At 38.8% G+C, this 21,178-nt stretch overlaps 2 protein-coding genes across 2 annotated transcripts; both read right to left on the bottom strand.

Moving 5' to 3' along the window:
• Positions 1–342: 342 nt before the first annotated feature.
• LOC140243078 (retinol dehydrogenase 11-like) lies at positions 343–20,663 on the bottom strand. Its single transcript, XM_072322813.1, has 5 exons — positions 20,441–20,663; positions 12,328–12,570; positions 11,781–11,987; positions 10,584–10,767; positions 343–622 (listed from the first exon to the last, which is right to left on the bottom strand). Exons 1-5 carry the CDS (start codon positions 20,661–20,663, stop codon positions 415–417), a joined length of 1,065 nt encoding a protein of 354 aa, XP_072178914.1. The 3' UTR covers positions 343–414.
• LOC140243079 (peptidyl-prolyl cis-trans isomerase-like) lies at positions 16,687–17,528 on the bottom strand. Its single transcript, XM_072322815.1, is given in 2 exon segments — positions 16,687–17,145; positions 17,147–17,528. Coding segments are annotated over 2 exon segments (498 nt in total). The 5' UTR covers position 17,528; the 3' UTR covers positions 16,687–17,028.
• Positions 20,664–21,178: the final 515 nt, after the last annotated feature.

The raw sequence follows: 21,178 nt of genomic DNA, 5'->3' as shown, positions 1-21,178 counted from the left end.
AAGGTATAGATGAATTTTGAGAATATGCGTAGAATGCGCTTGACTTGTGACGTAAATTTCATTGAAAAATTCCATTCCATTAATGAGATATGATTGAGAATGTGTTTTCATATAATGACGTCATAGTGACGTTACGGTCGACTGATCACTTTGATTTTAGTTCAATTGCCGTCTTTGGGAGACGATACATATATGGTATAAGTTTGAACTTGATAGGAAGAGGACTTTCGGAGCTAATCGATGCACAACTTTTGGGGAGAAATAAGAAAAAGAAGAAGAAAGAATCCGTACAGAAACAGAAGGTGATCCGAGAGGATGCTCGGATCATCTAAGAATAACAACAACAACAACAACAACAAAAACGTGGAATACATGTAACAAGATGTAGTGGAGCTCGTCAGACAGGAAAAAACCTCAGACCTGAAGTACGTTAGGGTCGATGCCGGTCGCTTCGCAGCTTACATCCCAGAGCTGCTTCGTAAGAGCCATATCATTGGCAAACTCAGACTCCTTGGCCAGCTGACAGTTTGAGAAATATCCACCGCTATGTTGTGTGACCGATTCGTCGACGGCACAGTGGATCGTTGTCTGGGCTCCGTCCTTCTCGCTCAACAAGCAAAGCCTACATGAATAATTTGAGCGAAGTAAAGTGCTGGTACAACAACAAAATTTAGGACAGAGGAGGTTAAAATAAGCATAGATAACTAGTAACCATGGTAACGTAATCTGTCATCAGCTCGTACATGATCTTGAGATCATCTGTTATAAGGCCATTTTTTTTTTCATAAGATATAGTAAAATTTGATATTTGTGTTTCATCGGACATATCAAATACATTATCTAAGAAATATGATACCAAAATCTTTAAAAATATAACTAACTTCTCTTCAGTCCAATCAGCAAAGACACTTATTGTTAATGCACTTTAGGATAACCTTCCTTTGTTTGTAAACAATGTATGGATTATTCCAAACGTCGCAAAATATATTTGAAACATTGCAGTTGTAACTGTGAACAGAATTGTTCACACTGAGCAAAGAAAAATCGCATGAATCTGTTTGATGCCATAAATCACTATGAAATTGAATACTGATAGCAGGCATAACATCTATTATTTCAGGCAAACTCCGGAGCAGATATCGTAAGCGATTGTATTTGTAAACGGTGTTTTCATTACAGGCACACACACACGCACACACACACACACACACACACACACACACACACACAAATAGTTTCACAATGAAGTCGTTGTGATTCCTAATAATTTGGTTTTTTCAACATTATTAGAGAAGTGTAAAGAAGCATTCGAAAGTTTCAAAAGGTAAACAAACTTCTCACTCAGAGAATGTTCCAGAGAGTTATTTAAAGCAAAAATTTATAGAGAATCTAGAAATAATTATGACAAGTTTGATATCTACGGAAAGCTAAGAAGCTAGTTAACAAAACTGGATATCTTTTAGACGATGTAACTTTACCCCCAAACTGTTTTTGAGATTGAAAAAACACCCAATTTCCATGAACACGTAGCTCCGTTCGCTACAAGAAACATCGGATTTGAGCGACGTCACCAAATGTGTATGAGCTGATTTGCCGTACGGCTATGAGACCCGCTCTGGCAAAAACCCGATACTTCTCGGGAAATGTGATTTCCCGCTACAGCCCGAAAAAGGTCAAAAAATGACCTGCCTCAGGGACAAAATTGACATTTTGGTATCACGTTGTAGGGGACATTTTCTAGTTTCTGATTGATATCAAGAACATTTCGAAATACAATCTACAAAATGTGGAATTTTGAAGAGAAAAGTGGGATGTCAATCTCAAAAGTTGGCCAAAATCTTACGTCCAAAGACCAAATCGCCTTCGCTTTTGGCGAAAATGACTGTTCTTTTGCATGTTTTGGCGATCGTGTCTTAGATATTCTGCGATGAACCCTGACACATTTGGTACCTACAGAATGCTCTACCTCTGCTTATTCCAAATATGGTCATGACATGATGTCATGCTACTCACTTTCATTCATAAATTCGTCTGAAACATGCGTAAGTTTATGCAAATCGTCTCCCAGACGCGTAAACAGCCTTGTTGCTTACCAAGACACGTGATCGAAATACGTGTTCACGATTGGTCAACTGCGCCGAGGACCCCCTTGTTTACAAGCAACCTACGTATAGTGGGGATCGCTGCAGCAGCGGTGCATGCTTGCATGCAACACGTGTATCGTGACTGCTGCTCAGCACGGAAATGTTGCAGTTTCCCGCTTTGTTAGACTGTTTTTTTTTAGCAAGTTGAGGTAGAAATTAGAATTTAAACCAACACACAAGAGAAAAAGAAGGTCACATTTATCTAACAAACCTTCATCATGCCATTTCGAAGAAGAATCAAGCTGAAATCACGGCATCAAGGAATACCTCTTCACTGCCGATTAATCTGCTGGTACTGTTGTGCGTACACCTGATCACGGCAATTGCGAATCTTGAGCTGATTACGGCAGGTTTTGTTCTTTTCAAACGTCGTATTTCCGTAAATTTATGGGTGTAAAAATGATTTCCAATCAATTACAGCTCTTTGACTTAGTTATCATCCTTCATAAGTATGTAAGATTACCTCAGCTATACGCAATTCCCCCACAATGATCGATTTGTTGTGCCAATAATAACAGCAAATTGTGGCTGTACGAAGGAACAGCTGATCACGGCAATCGTGAATCTTGAGCTGACGATAGGTTTTGTGCTTTTAAAACTTTGTTTTTCCGTAAATTTATGGGTGTAAAAAATGATTCCAATGAATACAAACAAACAAACAACGTAAATATATAGTTTTGGCGGACGATTTATTCTAGATTGACAACAAATTACACACCAATTTCCTGAAAAGTGCACACAGTTTGCCTATAGATACGTAAATCCCACTGGGTTGCATACACATTTAGTGACGTCGCAGATTTGGCACTTTTCGTAGCCGCATCGAACTTTTTCCAGTGCTCAAATTTGGTAAAAATAAAGATTCTTATATTCAAAGCAGAGACAACTTTATTGCATGATTTATGTCAGAAATTAATCAAAATAACATTAAATTATGGAAAACAGTCAATTTATATGATATTATTTCCTATAAATTTCTTCTTTAAGGTAAAAATTAAAATTTTGCTAATACCTTTCTGACTTTGCTGTATGTATTAATGCGGTGTCAAACCGTATGTCAAAGTCTACTATAGTAAAAGTATGATATAAGGAGAAACTGGGTGACCTTTTCCGCCAAACAACAGTTTTAACGTATCAAAAAAAAAAAAGAAAAAAAAAAAGAGAGACGTAATTTCTTTGATTTAAAAAAGAGCCACTGCCGAGTGAGAGGACACACTATTACTTTGTCTCAGCTAGCATGTCAGTAAACTTTTATCCAAAGTTGATCTGGTCCGTGTGAGTTTTTTTTTTCTTGAAGTATATCTATGTGTGCTTTTGCAGTGAATGGAAAAATAAGTAATCATTCCCCGTGGCCAACGTTAAAAATGCGAGTTATTGAAAAGGGCTGATAACGTCGGTTATAAGGAATTCATTTTGGAACCTCAGAGTATAATTCACTGAAGTCAAACACCTTAAACTCAGATTATCACATTTCTCGAAATTGCATTCATTGATTGATTTTCTTTCTACATTTCTTTTTCATATACATAGGCCTAATGTATGTTCAAATGAACCAACTAATTGAGTACAATATCATTTAAATCTAGCAGCTGAAACAGGTAAGCCCAGGTATAATTTGATTTAAATCAGATTAAAAGCAAGTACTAATATTTTTGTTACAAGTCATTTCTCCCCTGATCTTTGTTCATATCCATCATGCATAGCCATTGTGTTATAAGCCAGTTCGGAGTTAGCCTTTAAACAAGGCGACTCGCTCTGCGTGCCCCCGTATAGCGCGTTTACCCCACAAACCTGTTGGCTCGCTCCACCCGGCCAACAGGTTTGTGGGGTAAACGCGCTATACGGGGGCACGCAGAGCGAGTCGCCTTGTTTAAAGGCTAGTTCGGAGTTAGCTCATGGGCACATTGGTACGAATGACCTTTCTTTTTTCTCAGTTGGTTAGGGGCACTTCACTCGTTTTCAGAGCGACATAATGCATAAGCTCTACGTAACAATTTATGGGATTCATCAATCCCGATCAAACAAAGAATAAACTTACGTAGACCAGATGAGCAGAATGATCTGTCAATTCACACTTGAGAAAGCATCCATTTCATTATTTTGCATTGGATGTATTGACAATCTCTTTCTATTGATATTGCCAAATACCACTTTTGCTGTCAGGTGGATGTGCTGGCAAGCAGCATTTATAAGGATTACATGAATAATCATTACATGACAGATGCTTATCCCAGTAAATTTAAAAACCAACATGCCTGTTGGTCCGAATGACCGTGTTTCTGCTCATGCGCAAAGTGGAACTTCGAACTGGCTTATTGCCATGAAGTCAGAATATGTTGCTGTTATTGTTGTTGTTATTGTCCCAGTAAGGCACATAGAGTGGTGAATGATTAGCATTATTCTATGTCAATACTTAGCTCCCCCAGCGCAGTGCTGCTTTTCACTGGCAGCCTGGCATTTTTATAATTTCAGCAATGTGTTGTTGCTAGGCCAGATTTTTATACGCAGGCATGCTCCTATCCAGGTGAAGATAACTCCCTTCTGTTTGTCAGTGGTAGCTTAGAATTTTTGTGAAGGGCGTAACGGTAGTAGTAGAAAAATTTTGTCACTACCTGCATTAGAAGCCTAGATTTTGGAAAGGCAAGACCGATATTTTAAGGTCTTCAGCAGCTGCAGCTGCTAGGGCCTGCTGGTAACGGCTTGAGCAGATGAGATGAAGTCGGGTGACAGCAGCTTCTAGTCATCGGACAAACTGTAAGTGAATGATTTTATTTGATATCCTTTTGCCGTAACTAAATTATCACAGAGTTATATTTGAGACTGTACTTTGCACGGTAAAGTGATGAAATATTATATAAACAACCAATTATATAGCGCGAGCTATTTGAAAACAGTTTGAATTATGATGTATTGTATGTGATAACGTGAATTGCAGAGAAGTTATTCCACTGTACTGTTTCAATTAGATGGTTGAATTTGTGAGAAGGCAGTATGTATGGCGGTTACTGGCATAATGCTTACGTATCTTCAGGCCAAGTGCTGAAGGGTTTATATTAATATTGTAATAATGTTGGGAGCATTAAGCAGGATAAATGCTCAACTAGAGTCAGATGGTTTTGTATATTATATTATTTAGACTAGTTTTTATATAAAGCATCTGAAAATATGTAATTTTCTTCTGCAGGCATCAAAATGATAGTTACACTGGTTATTTAAATTTTGGATTTGTGTCTACCATTAACTGTAGTAATGATATGAGGGGAAGATTCTAGGTAGTTTTTATGGCATGGTGATTTCGTTACTCTAGACAGCGTTAACTTGGGTCAATAGCGGGTGATCTATACAACCCGAGTTACGAAACCCCAGCTCGCGAGAATGTAATCTCGGGCCACTTCGAGAAAGGAAAAAAAAAAATCCACTTGTGTACCGTACGTCGGGCAATCGTCTCCCTCAACGAGGGGTTGAGTAAATTACTCGGTATTCGCGGCGAACGTCGGGAATTGTTTCGCGTTCAATGACCATGGAGGCAAATTCCGCATAAGACTGTGAGTTTTGTTTATTTCGGAGAGGAATGTACTTTGGACTTTAATCAAACACCGACCGTAAACTGTACCCACGGATTTAACTTAAAACAGAGGAGTTCTTAGTAGTGTTGTGTTAAAGGCATAATTTACCATTTGCAGATGAAATAAATACCCAACATTTGTGCTTTAAAATAGTTCTGAAATGTGAGTTAGGGATAGAAACGACCACTGTAAAAATTTGAATCCGTATAATCGACGTTAAGTATTGTTGAATACACAAAATGTGAACAATAAATTAAATAAGAATGCTTCCAGACTAAACCGTCTAATTTACAGTTATGGTTTGTTGAGAAAAAAAGCTGATATCTCCTTATATTTTAAGTTTTATTGTGAAAATTTGATATGGTAGGATGGTTTGTGATACAACAGACCTACACATTGTCATATGCATCAAATGTGGTATCTTGAACATTTTCAAAATCATTGCTCCCAAAGGTAAACTGGACCTTTAAAGAAGCTGGTGTAAACGTTTAACAGTAACCGGAGTAAAGATTTAATTATAGCCACATTGTGAAGCAGTTGTTAAAATTTCACTATATAGTATGAATAGTTAGGAGATTGGGATGCGTGGAAGTTGAGGTGTCATAATAAGCATAGGCTGAACTTTTGTTGTGTGTGTGTGCGTGTGTGTCTGTGTGTTTGTTTTGTTGTTTGTATCACCACCATATTTGTATCCGAATTTTGGAAGACTGGAATTTGTGTGTTTTGTACTACTATATCTGAGTACCGTATTTAAGTAATCAACAAGCCATATCGCCTGCTGTGACTATGAGATTTCACCCGTTTTTACTAAACATGTGATATTAGTTGCAAACAACATTATGCAATTGCAACTGATTGACAAATTGCCCTACATCGACGTAAATAAGCACTGAATTGATCAGTGTTTTAGTAGTAGCCATGATAAAAAAAAACAAACAAACAAATCTTGGGCGTACATACAATATGTATTCGAGCAGGATTCGAACCTACGACCTGATCAGGATCAGCTAGGAGGATCAATTCAGTGCTTATTTATGTCGATGTAGGGCAATTCGTCAATCAGTTGCAATGAAAATATCTCGACGGAAGAATTTCATGAATTTGAACATTATGCAAATTACCTAAGATCATGATGTAATTGACTCTCAACTTCCCCATTCGTTTAGGAACAACACTATAAAAAGAAAATGTATTCAGGACTTTTGGTTAAGGACAGAGACAACGTTTTCAGTGCGGGGTTGGGCCGAGCCGAGCCGAGCCCGGCCTTAATTGCGGGGCCGAGCCCCGCATTTTTGTCCCTTTACACTGCCGGGCTCGGCCGCGCGTTTAATTCAAACCTTTCAATATTTTGTCGTAGTGGCGCTCTGCTTGTAAACAAACGCAATTTGGTATAATCTGGTTTTCAGACCCTTTGCCAACTGGATTCCGTGGCGACGAAGTCGCCGTTCGGGCAAAGGCCTTTGCCGAAGGAAAAATCCTTTGCAGGACAAAACTACCTTAAACTATACTAGTTTTCGACGTTGAGGGGGTTAATATCCTGAATTACGAAATAGTACGGGCAGAGGGTTTGGAAGCCAGACTAAAATTGGCCGCGCATTTGGCCCAGTTTGCGTTTACACCATAGAGCAGCTGCTGTATGTAGAGCTCTATGGTTTACACTGAGAAAAGGCCAGGCTCGGCCGCGTCTCAGCCGCGGCCGAGACCACCTCCAGAGCGTGGCCAAATGCGCGGCCAATTTTGGCCCCGCATTTGGCCTTTTGCGCGTTTACACTGAAATGAAGGCGGGCTCGGCCGCGGCCAAGCCGCGGCCGAGCCTCGCACTGTAAACGGGGTCTAAGCATCTCAAGCCCTTTCAAAAGACACACATGATCACTGTTAGCTTACTACAGGAGCAACAAAAAAAAAATGTTTTTTTATGTTATACCTAAAGAGAAATTTCGAGAAGATTCAGGTATAAGCCAATGGAATATTTGTGAGCTCATGAGGTCATAACCTCTATGACACGTGGTTCCTGCTAATATATCTTGTTAAAAATAAAGCGAAGCTTAACATCCCTCAACATTTTGCTAGGGCTTCCCCCAGGTCGAAAAAACCAGTAGAAACCAGTAGAAACCAATTAACATTTTAACTGGTCTTTATACTGGTTTTGACTGGTCTTAACTGGTTTCAATTACTGGTACCAGTTGAAGTTATGCTGGTACCAGTTTATACCAGTTGCAGTTGACTGGACTGCTCGCCAGTTGACACCAGTGAAAGTCTTGATGGCCAGTTGATACCAGTTCAAGTCTCGCTGTGTACCAGGTGACGCCAATTGAAGTTTACTGGTATAAGTTGATACAAGCTGAAGTGGTTTTGGTACCAAATGATACCAGTTGAAGTCTAACTGGTACAGTGATTGATACCAGTTGAAGCCTTAATGTGTGCCTGCTGATACCAGTTGAGGTTTTACTGGTACCAGCAGATGCCAGTTCGAGTTTTACTTGGTGCCAGTTGAAGTCTACTTTTTGAATTCAGTTCACGAATCTGGCAGCATGTGCCAGATGCCTTCAGTAGTTGACTCCAGATGAAAGAAGTGGAATAATCCCACGCTGCCCTAAAAGCATACTACACTGCAGTTGCCTCCAGTTAAAAAATTTTGTAGCAAGCTGAAACAAACTTGGACCAAATTTTGGATTTTAGTTGACTCCAGTTAATACACTTTGGACCAAGCTCGGGAATTTCATACCAGCTGGTATCGTTTAAAAAAACATAAAACAAAGCAAAAACATTTAGAATGATTAAACTTGGACTCATAACTAAATTCAACTGGTACCAACTGAAATCAGCTGACACTTCAACTGACCAACTGTATTGAGACCAGTTTGTGTGTGTTTGTATGTGCATGTGTGTAATCAATTTGTATGCAAACGGTTAGATGACACTTGAAACCCATGTACGTGACTGGACTTGCTTATCATTTCATTCCATATTAAAACTCAGTAACTAACAGTGGAGTTGCAGTTGATCCAGTTGATCCCAGTTGGTTTCTATTGGTTTCCACTGGTTCTATTGCTCATGAATATTCATACGCTATTCAAATTCTATTCGTAAAATTAGATAAAAGATGGTTAAATTTAATATGATATAATAATGATTTTGCAATAAACTTTGAAATGTATTAGAAATAATATTCATGTAATGCCGTGATATTCACAATCATATCGTACCTTTTGCGCGGCGGTATTGCCATATTTTTATAATAAAAGTGTAATCTACTTGGCAACCATGGCTTAAAGGGTGCTGTTGGTTATTCCAAAGGTTCGTTAATCCGAAACACACAAATTCCCTATACCTAGAGGTTCGTTAATCCGAAAATGAAAAAGGGTTCGTTAATCCGAACATTTGTGGCGTTATTCCGAAGGTTCGTTAATCCGAAAATAAAATAGGGTTTGCTATTCCGAAGGCTCGTTTACCCGAAAATGAAATAGGGTTCGTTGTTCCGAAGGTTCGTTGATCCGAAATGAAATAGGGTCCGTAACGAACCTTCAGATTAACGAGCTTTGTGTCATTTTCGGATTAACGAACCTTCGGAATAATGAATCTTCGGAAAAACGAACCTTCGGACTAAAGAACCTTCGGAATAACGAACCTTCGGAATAACGAACTGTAACGCATTAAAGCATTACAACTAAATGCCCCTATATAAATGAATGCGATATCCGAGGTAGAAATTAGGTTGCCTCAGGCTTCCAATAGTGTCTGGGCGTTGCAAAGACATTCCAAGAATTGAACGTCTGTGTACTCATTGTTCTAAAAACGATATTGGTGAGTCATTCCATTATTTGTTTGTATGTCCCTTCTTTAAGACGGAACGTAAAACATTTCTCAAGAAGTAATATAGGAAATATCCTAACACATTTAAATACGATCAATAAAATTGTTTAACTCCACTAAGAAAAAGACTTTGTCGAATATCTCGAGGTTTTGTCAAGCAATAATGTCCTTTTTTCATTAGTTACTTTATACTTTATTATTTCGTTTGATTTGGTATATTCTATGTATCCATTGTATGATTTGCATCAGGCAGTGCCTGCATTGTTCGTTATTTTCTAGAAATAGATTTACATTTGTATATAGGATTATTCATAACATACTTTTATGCAAATTGTATTTGATATGCTGATATCTTGCATACATTTGTGTTATACATGTATGTTGGTATGTTAAATTTTATTTGACATTATTCTATTTCGTACATAATAATTTGCAATTAGTCTTGTATTCCCATACCCCATGAGGGTTGTTGAGTCAAACTTCAACCGCAAGGTACAGTATATAGGATGACTATGTAGGCTAAGCCTATAGATGTAGGCCTACTTGACATTGTACATTCTGGTAAACACCCATACATCAACATAATTCAGCACAAAATAATTTTGTCAACTGGATCCCAGTTGATTCCCGTTCATACCCATTGATTAAAATTGAACGGATACCAGCTGATACCAGATGAGTGGATACCCCTTGATACTAGTTGATTGTAGTCACATATTCCTCTGTCCATATTGAAACAAGTTGCCTTAACTGGAATTAACTGGAACCAGTACCAGTTGCCGACTGGTTTTTGGACCAGGATCAATTATTTATTTATTTTTTTTGCGCGCGCGCGCGTGTGTGGATGCTTTGTGCTGATTTTCACTCCACTTCTCAACGGCCGTATACGCACGAAGGCACACAATAAAGCCAAACATTTTCACGATATAGACACTCTTGCCTATATGACACGTTGACGATGCATGACTATCAGATATATGACAACAGAAAAAAAATCTACAAAAGGTGAAAGCATTGCTCGATCCTGAATACCGTCAGCTTACCCCAACATCACACTCACCATAAAAGTGGTCGCAGGAAGTAATACAGCCACAGCTTGTCTGTCGGCCAGATGCTGGTGTATATGGCTCCTGGGTGCAGCGAGTAAGCTGAAACACCAGTGCCCACTAGGCGGCGCCCTAACTCTTTGGAAAAAATGACATTGGCCAGTTTGCTTCTGATGTAAAATTGAATGCCATCTAACCCTGTGAGACACACATGAAAACGAACAAAGAAAGAAATCTTTGTAAGGGTTGCATTAAAATATAAGCTACAAGTTACTGTTTCGAGATTATAATGGCTAGCGTAATTGAAGGACAATCTGTGGTATTTCTTTCTCCATATACGCTGGTGATATCAAATCTGAAAAAATAATATGGAGAATATCGAGGAGAAATAACTGTCTGAAAATCACTGCGCAAACCTACATCATGTAGTATAGAAGTATTTCATTTTGTAGCGTAAGTATTATCTACATTATCCATCTTGTTTGTTTGCTATTTTTGTAACATATATATATATATATATTTTTTTTTTTTTTTTTTTTTTTTGCTGTAACAAAGGCTGTTCACCTGTTTCAACAAAACTGTTCATGTCATTCTTCTCAGTTACAAAAGTAAGCGTTGAAAAGTTTAGGCAAGTCGTTTTGAGACTGGTATGTGCTTTTCTGGCTGTGCTTTTTTCCCTAAAACGAAAACGGGTCAAATCAAATAAACGAACAAAATTCAGTCTTTCAATCTTTTGATTTGTTGAGGGTGAAATCAAAATTTCTTTCCAATTGGAAATATCGTCCTTCATAAAGCGCCGAGTGTAGTCTGTCAGTTCTCCCCTATGGGCGAACTCGAGAGTAGAACCATTGAGAGATAGATGGAGCAAAACGTCATTGATAAGAAATCCTGGATATGCGTAATGAGACAATTTGCATAAAGATGAATAAAATTTTGGTCAATCTGTGTAGCCCGAATTCACGAGGGTGGTAGAATCTTGTCCATGGTTTAAACCATGGACAAAGACCATAGTTTTTTATCGGGTGCCAAGTTTCGCATGGCCTATCCCGGGCGTTACGAAATGACTGATTTCGTATAGAAGTAAGCAATGCGACACTTGGCTCCCCATAAAAAACCCCAAACTACGGTCTTTGTCCATGGTTTAAACCATGGACAAGATTATACCACCTTCATGAATTTGGCCCGAAGGGTTAGATCAGTTTGTTTCTAACCTGCACCCGATTTGTTGCTGAATTCCATTCCAGGCTGATCAGTGTACCACGTATGAGCGAGCGACGAGACGTTGATAATCCGACTGGGGGCACTCTTTTTTAGCAGGTCAGTCAGTGTCATGGTGAGAAGAAAGTGACCCACGTGGTTGGTCGCCATGACCAGCTCAAAGCCCTCTGGTGTCAACATCATCCTTGCTCCGCCGATACCTGGATGGGTTGACTAATCGAATTAAGTCTTGCTTCTATTCCTTTCTATTGTTCAAGCGCATAATCATCAAGACGTGTATATCGGTCCGAATTCCAACAATCATTATCATCTTATGTAATAAAGTACTGGTAGAAGTATTTCTGGTTTCAATGATGTTTGACAGATGAAGAACTAAAAAATTGAAATATTTCTTAATCGAAAAAAGTCTTTATTTGATTAATAATGTAAGAACTTTAAAAAAAGTTATTTTGATGAAGTTGGTTGCGACTGCCAATAGAGTGACAATGCCTACGTTGAGGTCAATAATGAGCCAAGCAAATAAAAGAATTTTTCAATCACCTGCATTGTTGATGAGGATATCGAGTCGGTCCTCCTCCTTCAAGATCTGATCAGCGAAAGCTCGAACCGACTTGAGGTCAGACGTATCCACCTGTTTGAAGACCACGTTGTCGCTTCCTGATCTCTGGCGGACTTCTGCCAGAGCTGCTTGGGCTTTGGTCGGGTTGCGACAAGCCATGATAACCCGCGCCCCTCGGGTGGCTAGGTCAACGGCCGTCTCGCGTCCGATGCCAGCATTGGCACCTGGGAGGAGGGGGAAAAAGCCCACGAACGCCACATTGGAAAAGAAAAAAGGTCCATGAGTCATGCAGCCCACGATTCATACAGCCCAAGAGCTCGAAACTACGCCAACTTAGGCTCAGTTAGCTGGACATTAGGCAAATAAAGCCTACAGAATTGAACATTCAAGACAGGATATTTGAGAAAACGGATGTTCATATTTTCAGGTTATACTGTGCTGTTCCAGAGCACGACGTTATTAATTACCCGAATGTAAACAGTTGATTCGTTGTGTAATTCATCGAAAAAGAACATTAGGATATGTAAAAAGATCTTTCTTTTCATGATTTAGTATCAAACGCAAATCCTGTAAGTTTATATACAGAAGCTGTCTGTGAAACCAAGTGCTTCTCGTTCATCCCCTAGTAATCATAGACAAATCTTCCCATGCATTGCGAGTGATACGAATATCACATGACTGAATGTGAGAACTGTGTAAAGTGCTAGGTGTTAACAAAAAAAAAACAACAACAAAAAAACAAACAAACAAACATTTCCCACCTTTGATCCTTGTATAATAGTTCTAAAATATATATCAGGAAATAAAGCTGATCTTTTGTCCCCGGAAGCGAGGTAAACACGAAAGAATGAATCAACGACGTTTCGGCCGCGAAATCTGCTGGCCTTCGTCTGGCAAAGTAGGTCTACTTTGCCAGACGAAGATTTCGACGAAGATTTCGCGGCCGAAACGTCGTATTCATTCTTTTGTGTTTACCTTGCTTCGTGGGACAAAAGATCAGCTCTATTTCCTTTAGTTTCTACCAGGATGATGAACATCTTCCGTACAATACATATCAGATAACACTGTCACTGATATGAGAAATAGCTGAATAGTGTACAATTTAGTCGGAGGTGATTTGAATATGAGAGAATGAATCAGTTTTGTTAAATCCATGATTAATCTTAAAGTTGAGTTCCAGATTTTGGTAAAATTTGAACCCTCTGTACAACTTTGAACTTTACTCAAGAACAAAAATGATGTGTATGTGAGTGTGTGCTCACAATGGCCCTGAACAATAGACATGAATACCACGGATACCGCCCTTTCAGAGCTCAGCTGACTAGGCTTCTGGACTCTTCTCTGGACAATACACTACATTAATGTCAGGATGAATAAAGACTAGCTGTGGTAGCGGAATTTCTCATGAATACGTAATAGAGCATTTCAACCCTGGCCATTGTTCAGGACCATTGTCAGGGTGTTAACCACACACTCCCATACACATTATTGACCCCTGTGCAAAATTCAAAAATTTTGTACAGAGGGTTGAAAACACAGCAAAATCTGACACCTAACTCAAAACTAAATCTGGAATTTAATGAAACTGATTTATACTATCATTTTTAAATTACCTCCTACAAAATTGGACACTATTCAGCTATTGCTTATATCAATGTCAGTGTTACTGATATATTGTTAAGGATGAAAAGTGGAATTTTTTTTCCTAACACCTAAAGTAAAGAGGAGTACGAGCATGCGCTTAAACGGCAGTACTAAGCGCTATAAACCTATTCTTCTTATTCTTCGTCTTCTTCTTCTTATTATTATCATTATCATTATTATTATTGTTATTATCATCATTATCATTATTACGAGTAGGGCGAATGAGGTTAAACAATGTTGGTGTTCTGACATGATGGCGAGTATCGTTCATAAGAGATTCGGTCTGATTTTTATCTGTACCCGCATGTAACACACAAGTGCTTCCCTGCAAATTCCAGCAATTCGCTTAAAAAAAGGAAGAAAATCCAGTCTGATAAAAAGGGTCAACGGAAAAACGGAAAAAATTTAACTGAAATTGGAAGAAAAAAAGGAAACTGTGACATTTTGAAGTTTTGCTAATTTCTGCAAAACAGTTCTTGTACAGTGGATATGAACCTGCAAATGAGTTTTATGAGCTAACAATGCCATAACCTACAGATTTTCCTTTGATTGTGTACAGAAAAAAAAATGACGAAAATCCACTATTTCTGTCATTGAAATCTGAAACATATGATAATGCTATTCCTAGTTGAATATCTTTAGAATGATGATCAGTTAGATATACCAGGATTTGAGCCTTGGACATAACTGCGTTTGAATGAAAAACTGGAAATGTCAAACTTTTTATATATGTACAAACTATATGCCAAGTTGTGAGGGGATGATATGCTCACTTTGCCATTTGCATATTCATATTGACCGTTCAAGAACTGTTTCCTAAAAAATTAGCGAAACTGCAAAATGTCATAACTTCCTTAGTTTTCACTCGGTTTCGATTGGATTTTACTGTTGAACTTGTAATATTTTACTCTTTCTTGTCAGGCTAACTTATACAGTACGTATCAGAAAAAAAAAAGTAATCCAAATTTGGAGGGCTACTATTAATAATTATCAGCTATGGAAAGCGCAAGTTTGAGTGTAAGGAAAGGGACACTCTTCCTCTTTCCATCGATACCTAATTATGTTGACAAACGTCATGCATGACTGAACACAGTGTCATGTACTCTAACCCTAACTAGGCCGGAGGGGGGGGGGGGGGGGGCCTCCGAGGCCCCCCCCCCCCCCCCCGTCGACGTTCCGCGCGCCGAGTATCGCTATCGCGAAAAGCTATCGCCGCTGAGTTTCATGACCTTTTTCCTTTGAGTCTCCCGCATTGTTTGACACCAAATTTGCGATGCCCGGGCGCTCGGTTCCGAAGTTGCGCATAAATATGTCCGTGCATGTCAGACCAAAAATTGCTCAAAAACGTGAATTCGTGTACAATTTCAATGCAAACTGTGCTTAGATGCAAATTTCATAAAAGTATAATTATTTTGGGGTTTTATCGATTAAAATCAATTAATAACATATTTTCTTGTTCGGAACAATGTCGCGGACAAATTTCATCAAAAAAAAACAATGAAAAACAAAGTCGAAAAAACAAGGAAATACATAAGAAATTCAAAAAACAATGAAATACTTAAGAAATTTTTTCTGATGGCACAATTTTTTTTTCTCTTATATTTGCTAAGGACATTAAAAAAATATTTAGACAAAAAAGTGCCCGTTTTGAGCTTTATTTAGTGATTTATACCAAATTGTCTGATTTCATGCATCATTATGCATAAATTAGCATAATTTAGCATAAATGATAAATAAAAAAAATTCATGGTACTTTAGATTACGTCATATGCAATGTGTGTGCCAATTTTCGTCGCGATCGCGCGGTCGACGGCCGAGCTCTGGAGGGGAGGGGGGCCTGGGAGCCCCCCCGGCTCTATCATCTACCTAAAGATAGCCCGGCCTAGTTAGGGTTAAATACAGCAATGACAAATTGTTGCGTGTTATTGTGAAGGGCAATGCCTGACTTACTGCGTGGATGAGAACTGTTTTTTTTTTTTTTTTTAGGGGGAAACTTTTTAAATATTATCAGTCTTTATTCATTACCTTTTGCAAATGAGAGGGACATACAGTGTAACTATTTTTGAGCCAATAGCCTGACACATTTCAGTGACTACTAGTGATACAAAAATACAAACACACCATTGACTGCTAGCTCTGAGAGAAGAGAAAGAATTTGTACACTGCAGAACTAACACAGAACACACTAAAGACCCAACATACCCCAAAGGGCACAAGAACATAGTTTTACTACTATGTAGCAAAATGTTAAATGTAATTCATCAGTAAGGAGAGATTAGATACTCCTATGTAATCTGTGTATGTCACTTAGCTTAATGGTTGTTAGCCACAAGGGAAAGTCATAATCACCAGATATTAGGTGATGGAGACCTGATGATGTATTCTCAAGCATGATTTATTTTTTGCATATCTGCGCAAGTTCTGTAAACATACATGAAGCATCTTCACAGAAGATGAGCCTTTAAATTGTTGTACATAAACTGAAATTGCAGCTACAGGTGTGATATCAAATTCTCAAAATTACAGATCAAGATGCACAGGTACATAATCCTCTCACAATAGCAATCTTAAAATCTGTCATAGTCAACTACAGTTACTCGGTCTACCATGTGTCAGTATGATCCATATACATCTCATGCAACATAATTATGTAATATAACAGAGACAAGTACATACTGTTTTGCCATGACTGTAAGAGAAATGTGCTACAAATAAAAAATATTAATAATGGTCTTAAAGACACATATCCTTTTTTTTCCACTTCTAATTTAGACAATAAAAAAAAACTGCTGGCTTGACATGTGACATATTGAATTGAATGAATGTATGAATTGTACTTACAACCCATTGAAATCAGTCACCATGGACATCAAGTTACACATGTTTTACACTGAGTGATTCTACACAGATTTCTCTTGACAGTCTCTAGATGCAAACATAATACACATACCACAATACAAATCACCTTCTCTGACACTTACGGACCCTACTACCAGTCTCTATAGGATAAAATGACTGGTGCTGAAAAAAAGGGCTTTCTACAGCTGACCACAGTCAGCGATGGTGATCTTCTTGGAGGTTTTGCCACTGTCACTACCGTATCCCTCCATTTTCTTGACGACATCCATTTCTTCAACCACAGATCCAAACACCATGCACATGCTTTCCATCCAACAATGTGGTCTTCGCTGTGCAGATGAAGAACTGGGAGCCATTGGTGTTGGGACCAGCGTAGACCATGGACAGGATTCCAGGACCAGTGTGTTTCAGGCTGAAGTTCTCATCAGCAAACTTCTCGCCATAGATGCTCTTTCCACCAGTTCCGTTACCACGGGTGAAATCGCCTCCCTGGCACATGAAGCCCGGAATGATACGGTGGAAGGAGGAGCCCTTGAAGCCAAAGCCCTTCTCACCAGTGCACAGTGCACGGAAGTTTTCTGTTGTCTTAGGCACGACATCAGGCCGCAACTCCATAACCACTCTACCGACGGCCTGTTTATCGGCAGTAATGTCGAAGAAAACTCTGGGCTTGGCCATGCTAATACAACTGTAGTTGCTAATTGGCGTCGGAATGCGCTAAAAATCGCAATTTGCCTTGCCTGATGGACCTGAGGTCAACACGAGTAGGATGATAAACGGCAAAAGAATGTGCTTAGAGCTGTTAATGAAAGTGGCTAAATCTTCTGAACAGCCTGCACAATTGCAGTTTCGTGTTTAGGGTTTCTTCTAATCTTTCATGGTTCATAACCTTCAACATGGCCACGTTGTCGATAACTCGATTTCCCCATAAAGGCTAAGCTATCCATTTTCTTTCTTCATTATCAAGACATGATTTGTCACTGCAAGCTGCGTGTTGAATATGAACGGAGAAAAACGAACTGTGTGGGTTCGCCCTTTGTGGGAGTGACGAAGTTATCGGACAGGTGGCCATGTTAAAGGTTAGGAACCATAAAATGCTTGGACAAACCCTAAACACAAGAACCCTCAACACAAACCTGCATTCGTACAGGCTGGCCTATTTGGTCACTTTCATCGACAGATCTCATCCATGCAGTGAGACATGCATTGATCCTTCACAATAACTCGCAAACTTGGAAAAAGTGCAATTTATCATTGTTATATTTAAAGTGCATGTGCTCAGCCATGCATGACATTTGTCAACATAATTGGATATCAATGGAAAGAGGAAGAGTTCCCCTTTCATCACAACTAATATTGCGCTTCCACAGCTGATATACAAAATGGTAGCCCTGTAAAGTTGGATTACCTTTTTTTAATACGCTCTGTATTGGACTGGATTTTCCCCTTAGACCCTATTCCGAGCAAGAAAATGTAAAATTCCTTTCGGAGGGGGGTGCGGGGGCAAGTGATCGTACGCTCCGACTTTAGAAGCAAGCATAATGGTGCATGGTTTGTTGAATTGATTGCTGAAAAAACATGTACAGGCACTCCATTGGAGTTTGAAAGGTGAATGATCAGATAATGCGTCTGGGTCATAGTCTCGTGTAAAGACTCTACTCCATTTTTTTTTTCTGAATTTCAAAATTGCCATGAGGTAAATGGCTCTGTATCCTCCATAGCGAAACAACTCAGTATCCGATCATTTCTTTCAAGTAGATTTAGGTAATAATGGTCAAGTGGCCACGTCCGGAATATTCCGGACGTGGCCACTTGACCATTATTACTTAAATCTACTTGAAAGAAATGATACTGAGCTGTTTCGCTGTGGAGGATACAGTAATAGTGTGTATGTTATCTGACCGCATATAATGTAGAACCTATACTGTCCAATTTGGTTTGCTTTTATAGCGTGATGTTTATACTTCGTTCAATACACTGATGGGTTGCAACCGGTATCTATAATACCTAATCAATCTTTTACGGTTCAAAAGTCATTTTAAAGCTCAGCCACTTTACCATGTAAGTTTCGTCTTAAAGGACCTATACGTCACGCAGATGCATGTTGATTTGTGTTGAGGCATGATATCCCTCAACATCACTTACGTGGCGAAATGAATAAAGTCTGCATCTTGACATCTTTAAATACCTTATAATATATTTTTTCCTATTTTTCTTCAAAATTGCTTGGATACGCCCACAAAACTCTGCAATATTCTGCTCATGATCTCATCTGCCTCTTTGCTATAAAGTAGGGGCCTACAATGTTTAACAAAAGACGTTGGAATGCACCTTCCACATGACTGAGCATAACTTTTTTGTCTCCGTGTTGGTCATATATTGTGACTAACAAAAGACACTGCAAGGAAACATGGAAGTTAACTCTGCCTCAGGGAAGTGCATTCCATTTTGCACAATACAGGTCCGCGGAGTTCAATCTTGAAGTGGCACGGATCAAAGGTTCGCTCATGAATACAAATGAAAGGTTGAGTGGTATAAACAGGGCCTATAATTAAAGGAGCATTCCTACCGATTTTCACAATTTCACATCATATGTAGCGCATAAATCAACAGCTCCATGAATAGACTTGTTGAATTTATTGTGGCCCTTCATAGCAGAGAAATCAATCATCTGAAAATCTTTAATTACACTGAACAGTGTTGATGACATGGGAGCCTCACATATTTCAGAAATGTAAGCAGTGTAATTCCATTACAACGCTGCTTGCTTAACAAGTTCACCAACAATGACCAGTGTAGGATCTATGCATGCTTTCTTCCTTTGTTCTGCTTCCTTGAGTCCCAACTCATGCATTATGGTGAGGCTGCCATGTCATCATCCTTGTTCATTGCAATTTGATACAAATTTTGAAAACATTATCAATATTCATTCCTCACCACAGTCACTATAAATTCTTAAACTCTGTACTCAGTATTACTTATTTGTAGTTGTTCAAATGTAAAAGTCTGAAAATCTGTTTGTCACTGGGGTTCCTCGAAATGAAAATGTCTTCTTCATGAGGCATCTGCATGTGGTCGTAAAGCCTATCATTGCAGATTATGTCTGTATAATGACTTATGATCATGCCATATGCTGCAACTTCAACATTCCCTTATCTAAACTCTCAAGGCAAAGCTTCTTTTATGTAGTCGTTTGGAGGTCGAGTTTGTGTGTTTAAGGTAAATCGTTAATCATTAGGAGCACTGATTGTAAAAATGTTTGAATTATCACATTTGATGATAGTGTAGTTCAGTTGTATCAGAAAACATCCTATCATATAAAATATTCGCAATAAAGCCTAAAATATTCGCAATAAAGCCTAAAATAATATGTGGAGATATCTCTATTTTTCTCACTAAACCATAAATGTTTAAACGGTTTATTCTCGAAATAATTTCATTATTTACAACTATCTATTGTTCACATTTTACTTAGTTAACAATGCTTAACACGGATTATACTGAGTAATATTTTTACACTGGTTGTTTCTATCTCTAGCATTAGTCTAGGTCTATGATGGACTTCATATATCACATGGAATATTGATTTACCAGTAATGATAACTGTCTTGCCATCCAAACGAACGCTGCTCCTCACACGTCGTACGCCACTAAAGAACCACGCATAGTACACTCCGTAAGTGGCAGTCAAAACACCAGCGCTACTCAGAGCGATTTTTACCGGGAGAGAGGCGGCCTGGAACCACTCGGCCTCCTGCTGGAGTAGATCTTTGCAAAACACGAGCACTGCTTTGGCAGCCTCCATCATGATCATCGACACGAATCCACTGCTGTTCAACGTCTTGACCTCATTGCTCATGAAATTGCCGTTCGAGTGTAAACCTTTGCACCAGGCGTTTGGAAGTGCATTCATCAAGCCGAAAATACTTTACTGAGTATATAAGCTTACTTCAGCTTTCTGATTTTATGGGGTTTAGCCATATTTTACCCTGGACATCTGGAAGTGCGGGTTGAAAGGTTGAAAAGTCGGTTTCACGTTCATTTTCAAGATCGAGTATTTGTTTACGTCTAGTCAAGGGAAAATGGCTGTGAGTTGAACTTTGGTCGCTGGCGTACTCGTGTATCACGTTCATAATGTTATACTCAGGAAAGGGATGTAATGAATTTTGAAATGGTTATTGAGTGAAGGGGCATTGGGGCGTGTGGAGCCGAGATTTGTAGTAACGCCGAGATTCATAGAAAAAGTCTCGCCGGGATTTGTGAAAACGCAGGGAAATGTAAAAATCTCAAAAATTGCATCAACGGTAAATCTAAAAACGTTCAACTTTG

The sequence above is a fragment of the Diadema setosum genome, chromosome 19 (assembly GCF_964275005.1).
Source record: "Diadema setosum chromosome 19, eeDiaSeto1, whole genome shotgun sequence".
Classification (NCBI taxonomy): Eukaryota; Metazoa; Echinodermata; class Echinoidea; order Diadematoida; family Diadematidae; genus Diadema; species Diadema setosum.
Note: the sequence above shows the minus strand (reverse complement) of the source record. Positions and strands in the feature narration are given on the sequence as shown.

What these genes read in the sequence shown, in the direction of transcription:
- LOC140243078 (XM_072322813.1), bottom strand. Translation starts at nt 20,663, where the DNA reads ATGATCATGATGGAGGCTGCCAAAGCAGTGCTCGTGTTTTGCAAAGAT. An exon ending in CAAGACAGTTATCATTACTG is followed by an intron (nt 12,571 to 20,440) that starts GTAAATCAATAT and finishes CCCTCCTCCCAG; the next exon opens with GTGCCAATGCTGGCATCGGA. An exon ending in TTCCTGCGACCACTTTTATG is followed by an intron (nt 623 to 10,583) that starts GTGAGTGTGATG and finishes TTATTCATGTAG; the next exon opens with GCTTTGCTTGTTGAGCGAGA.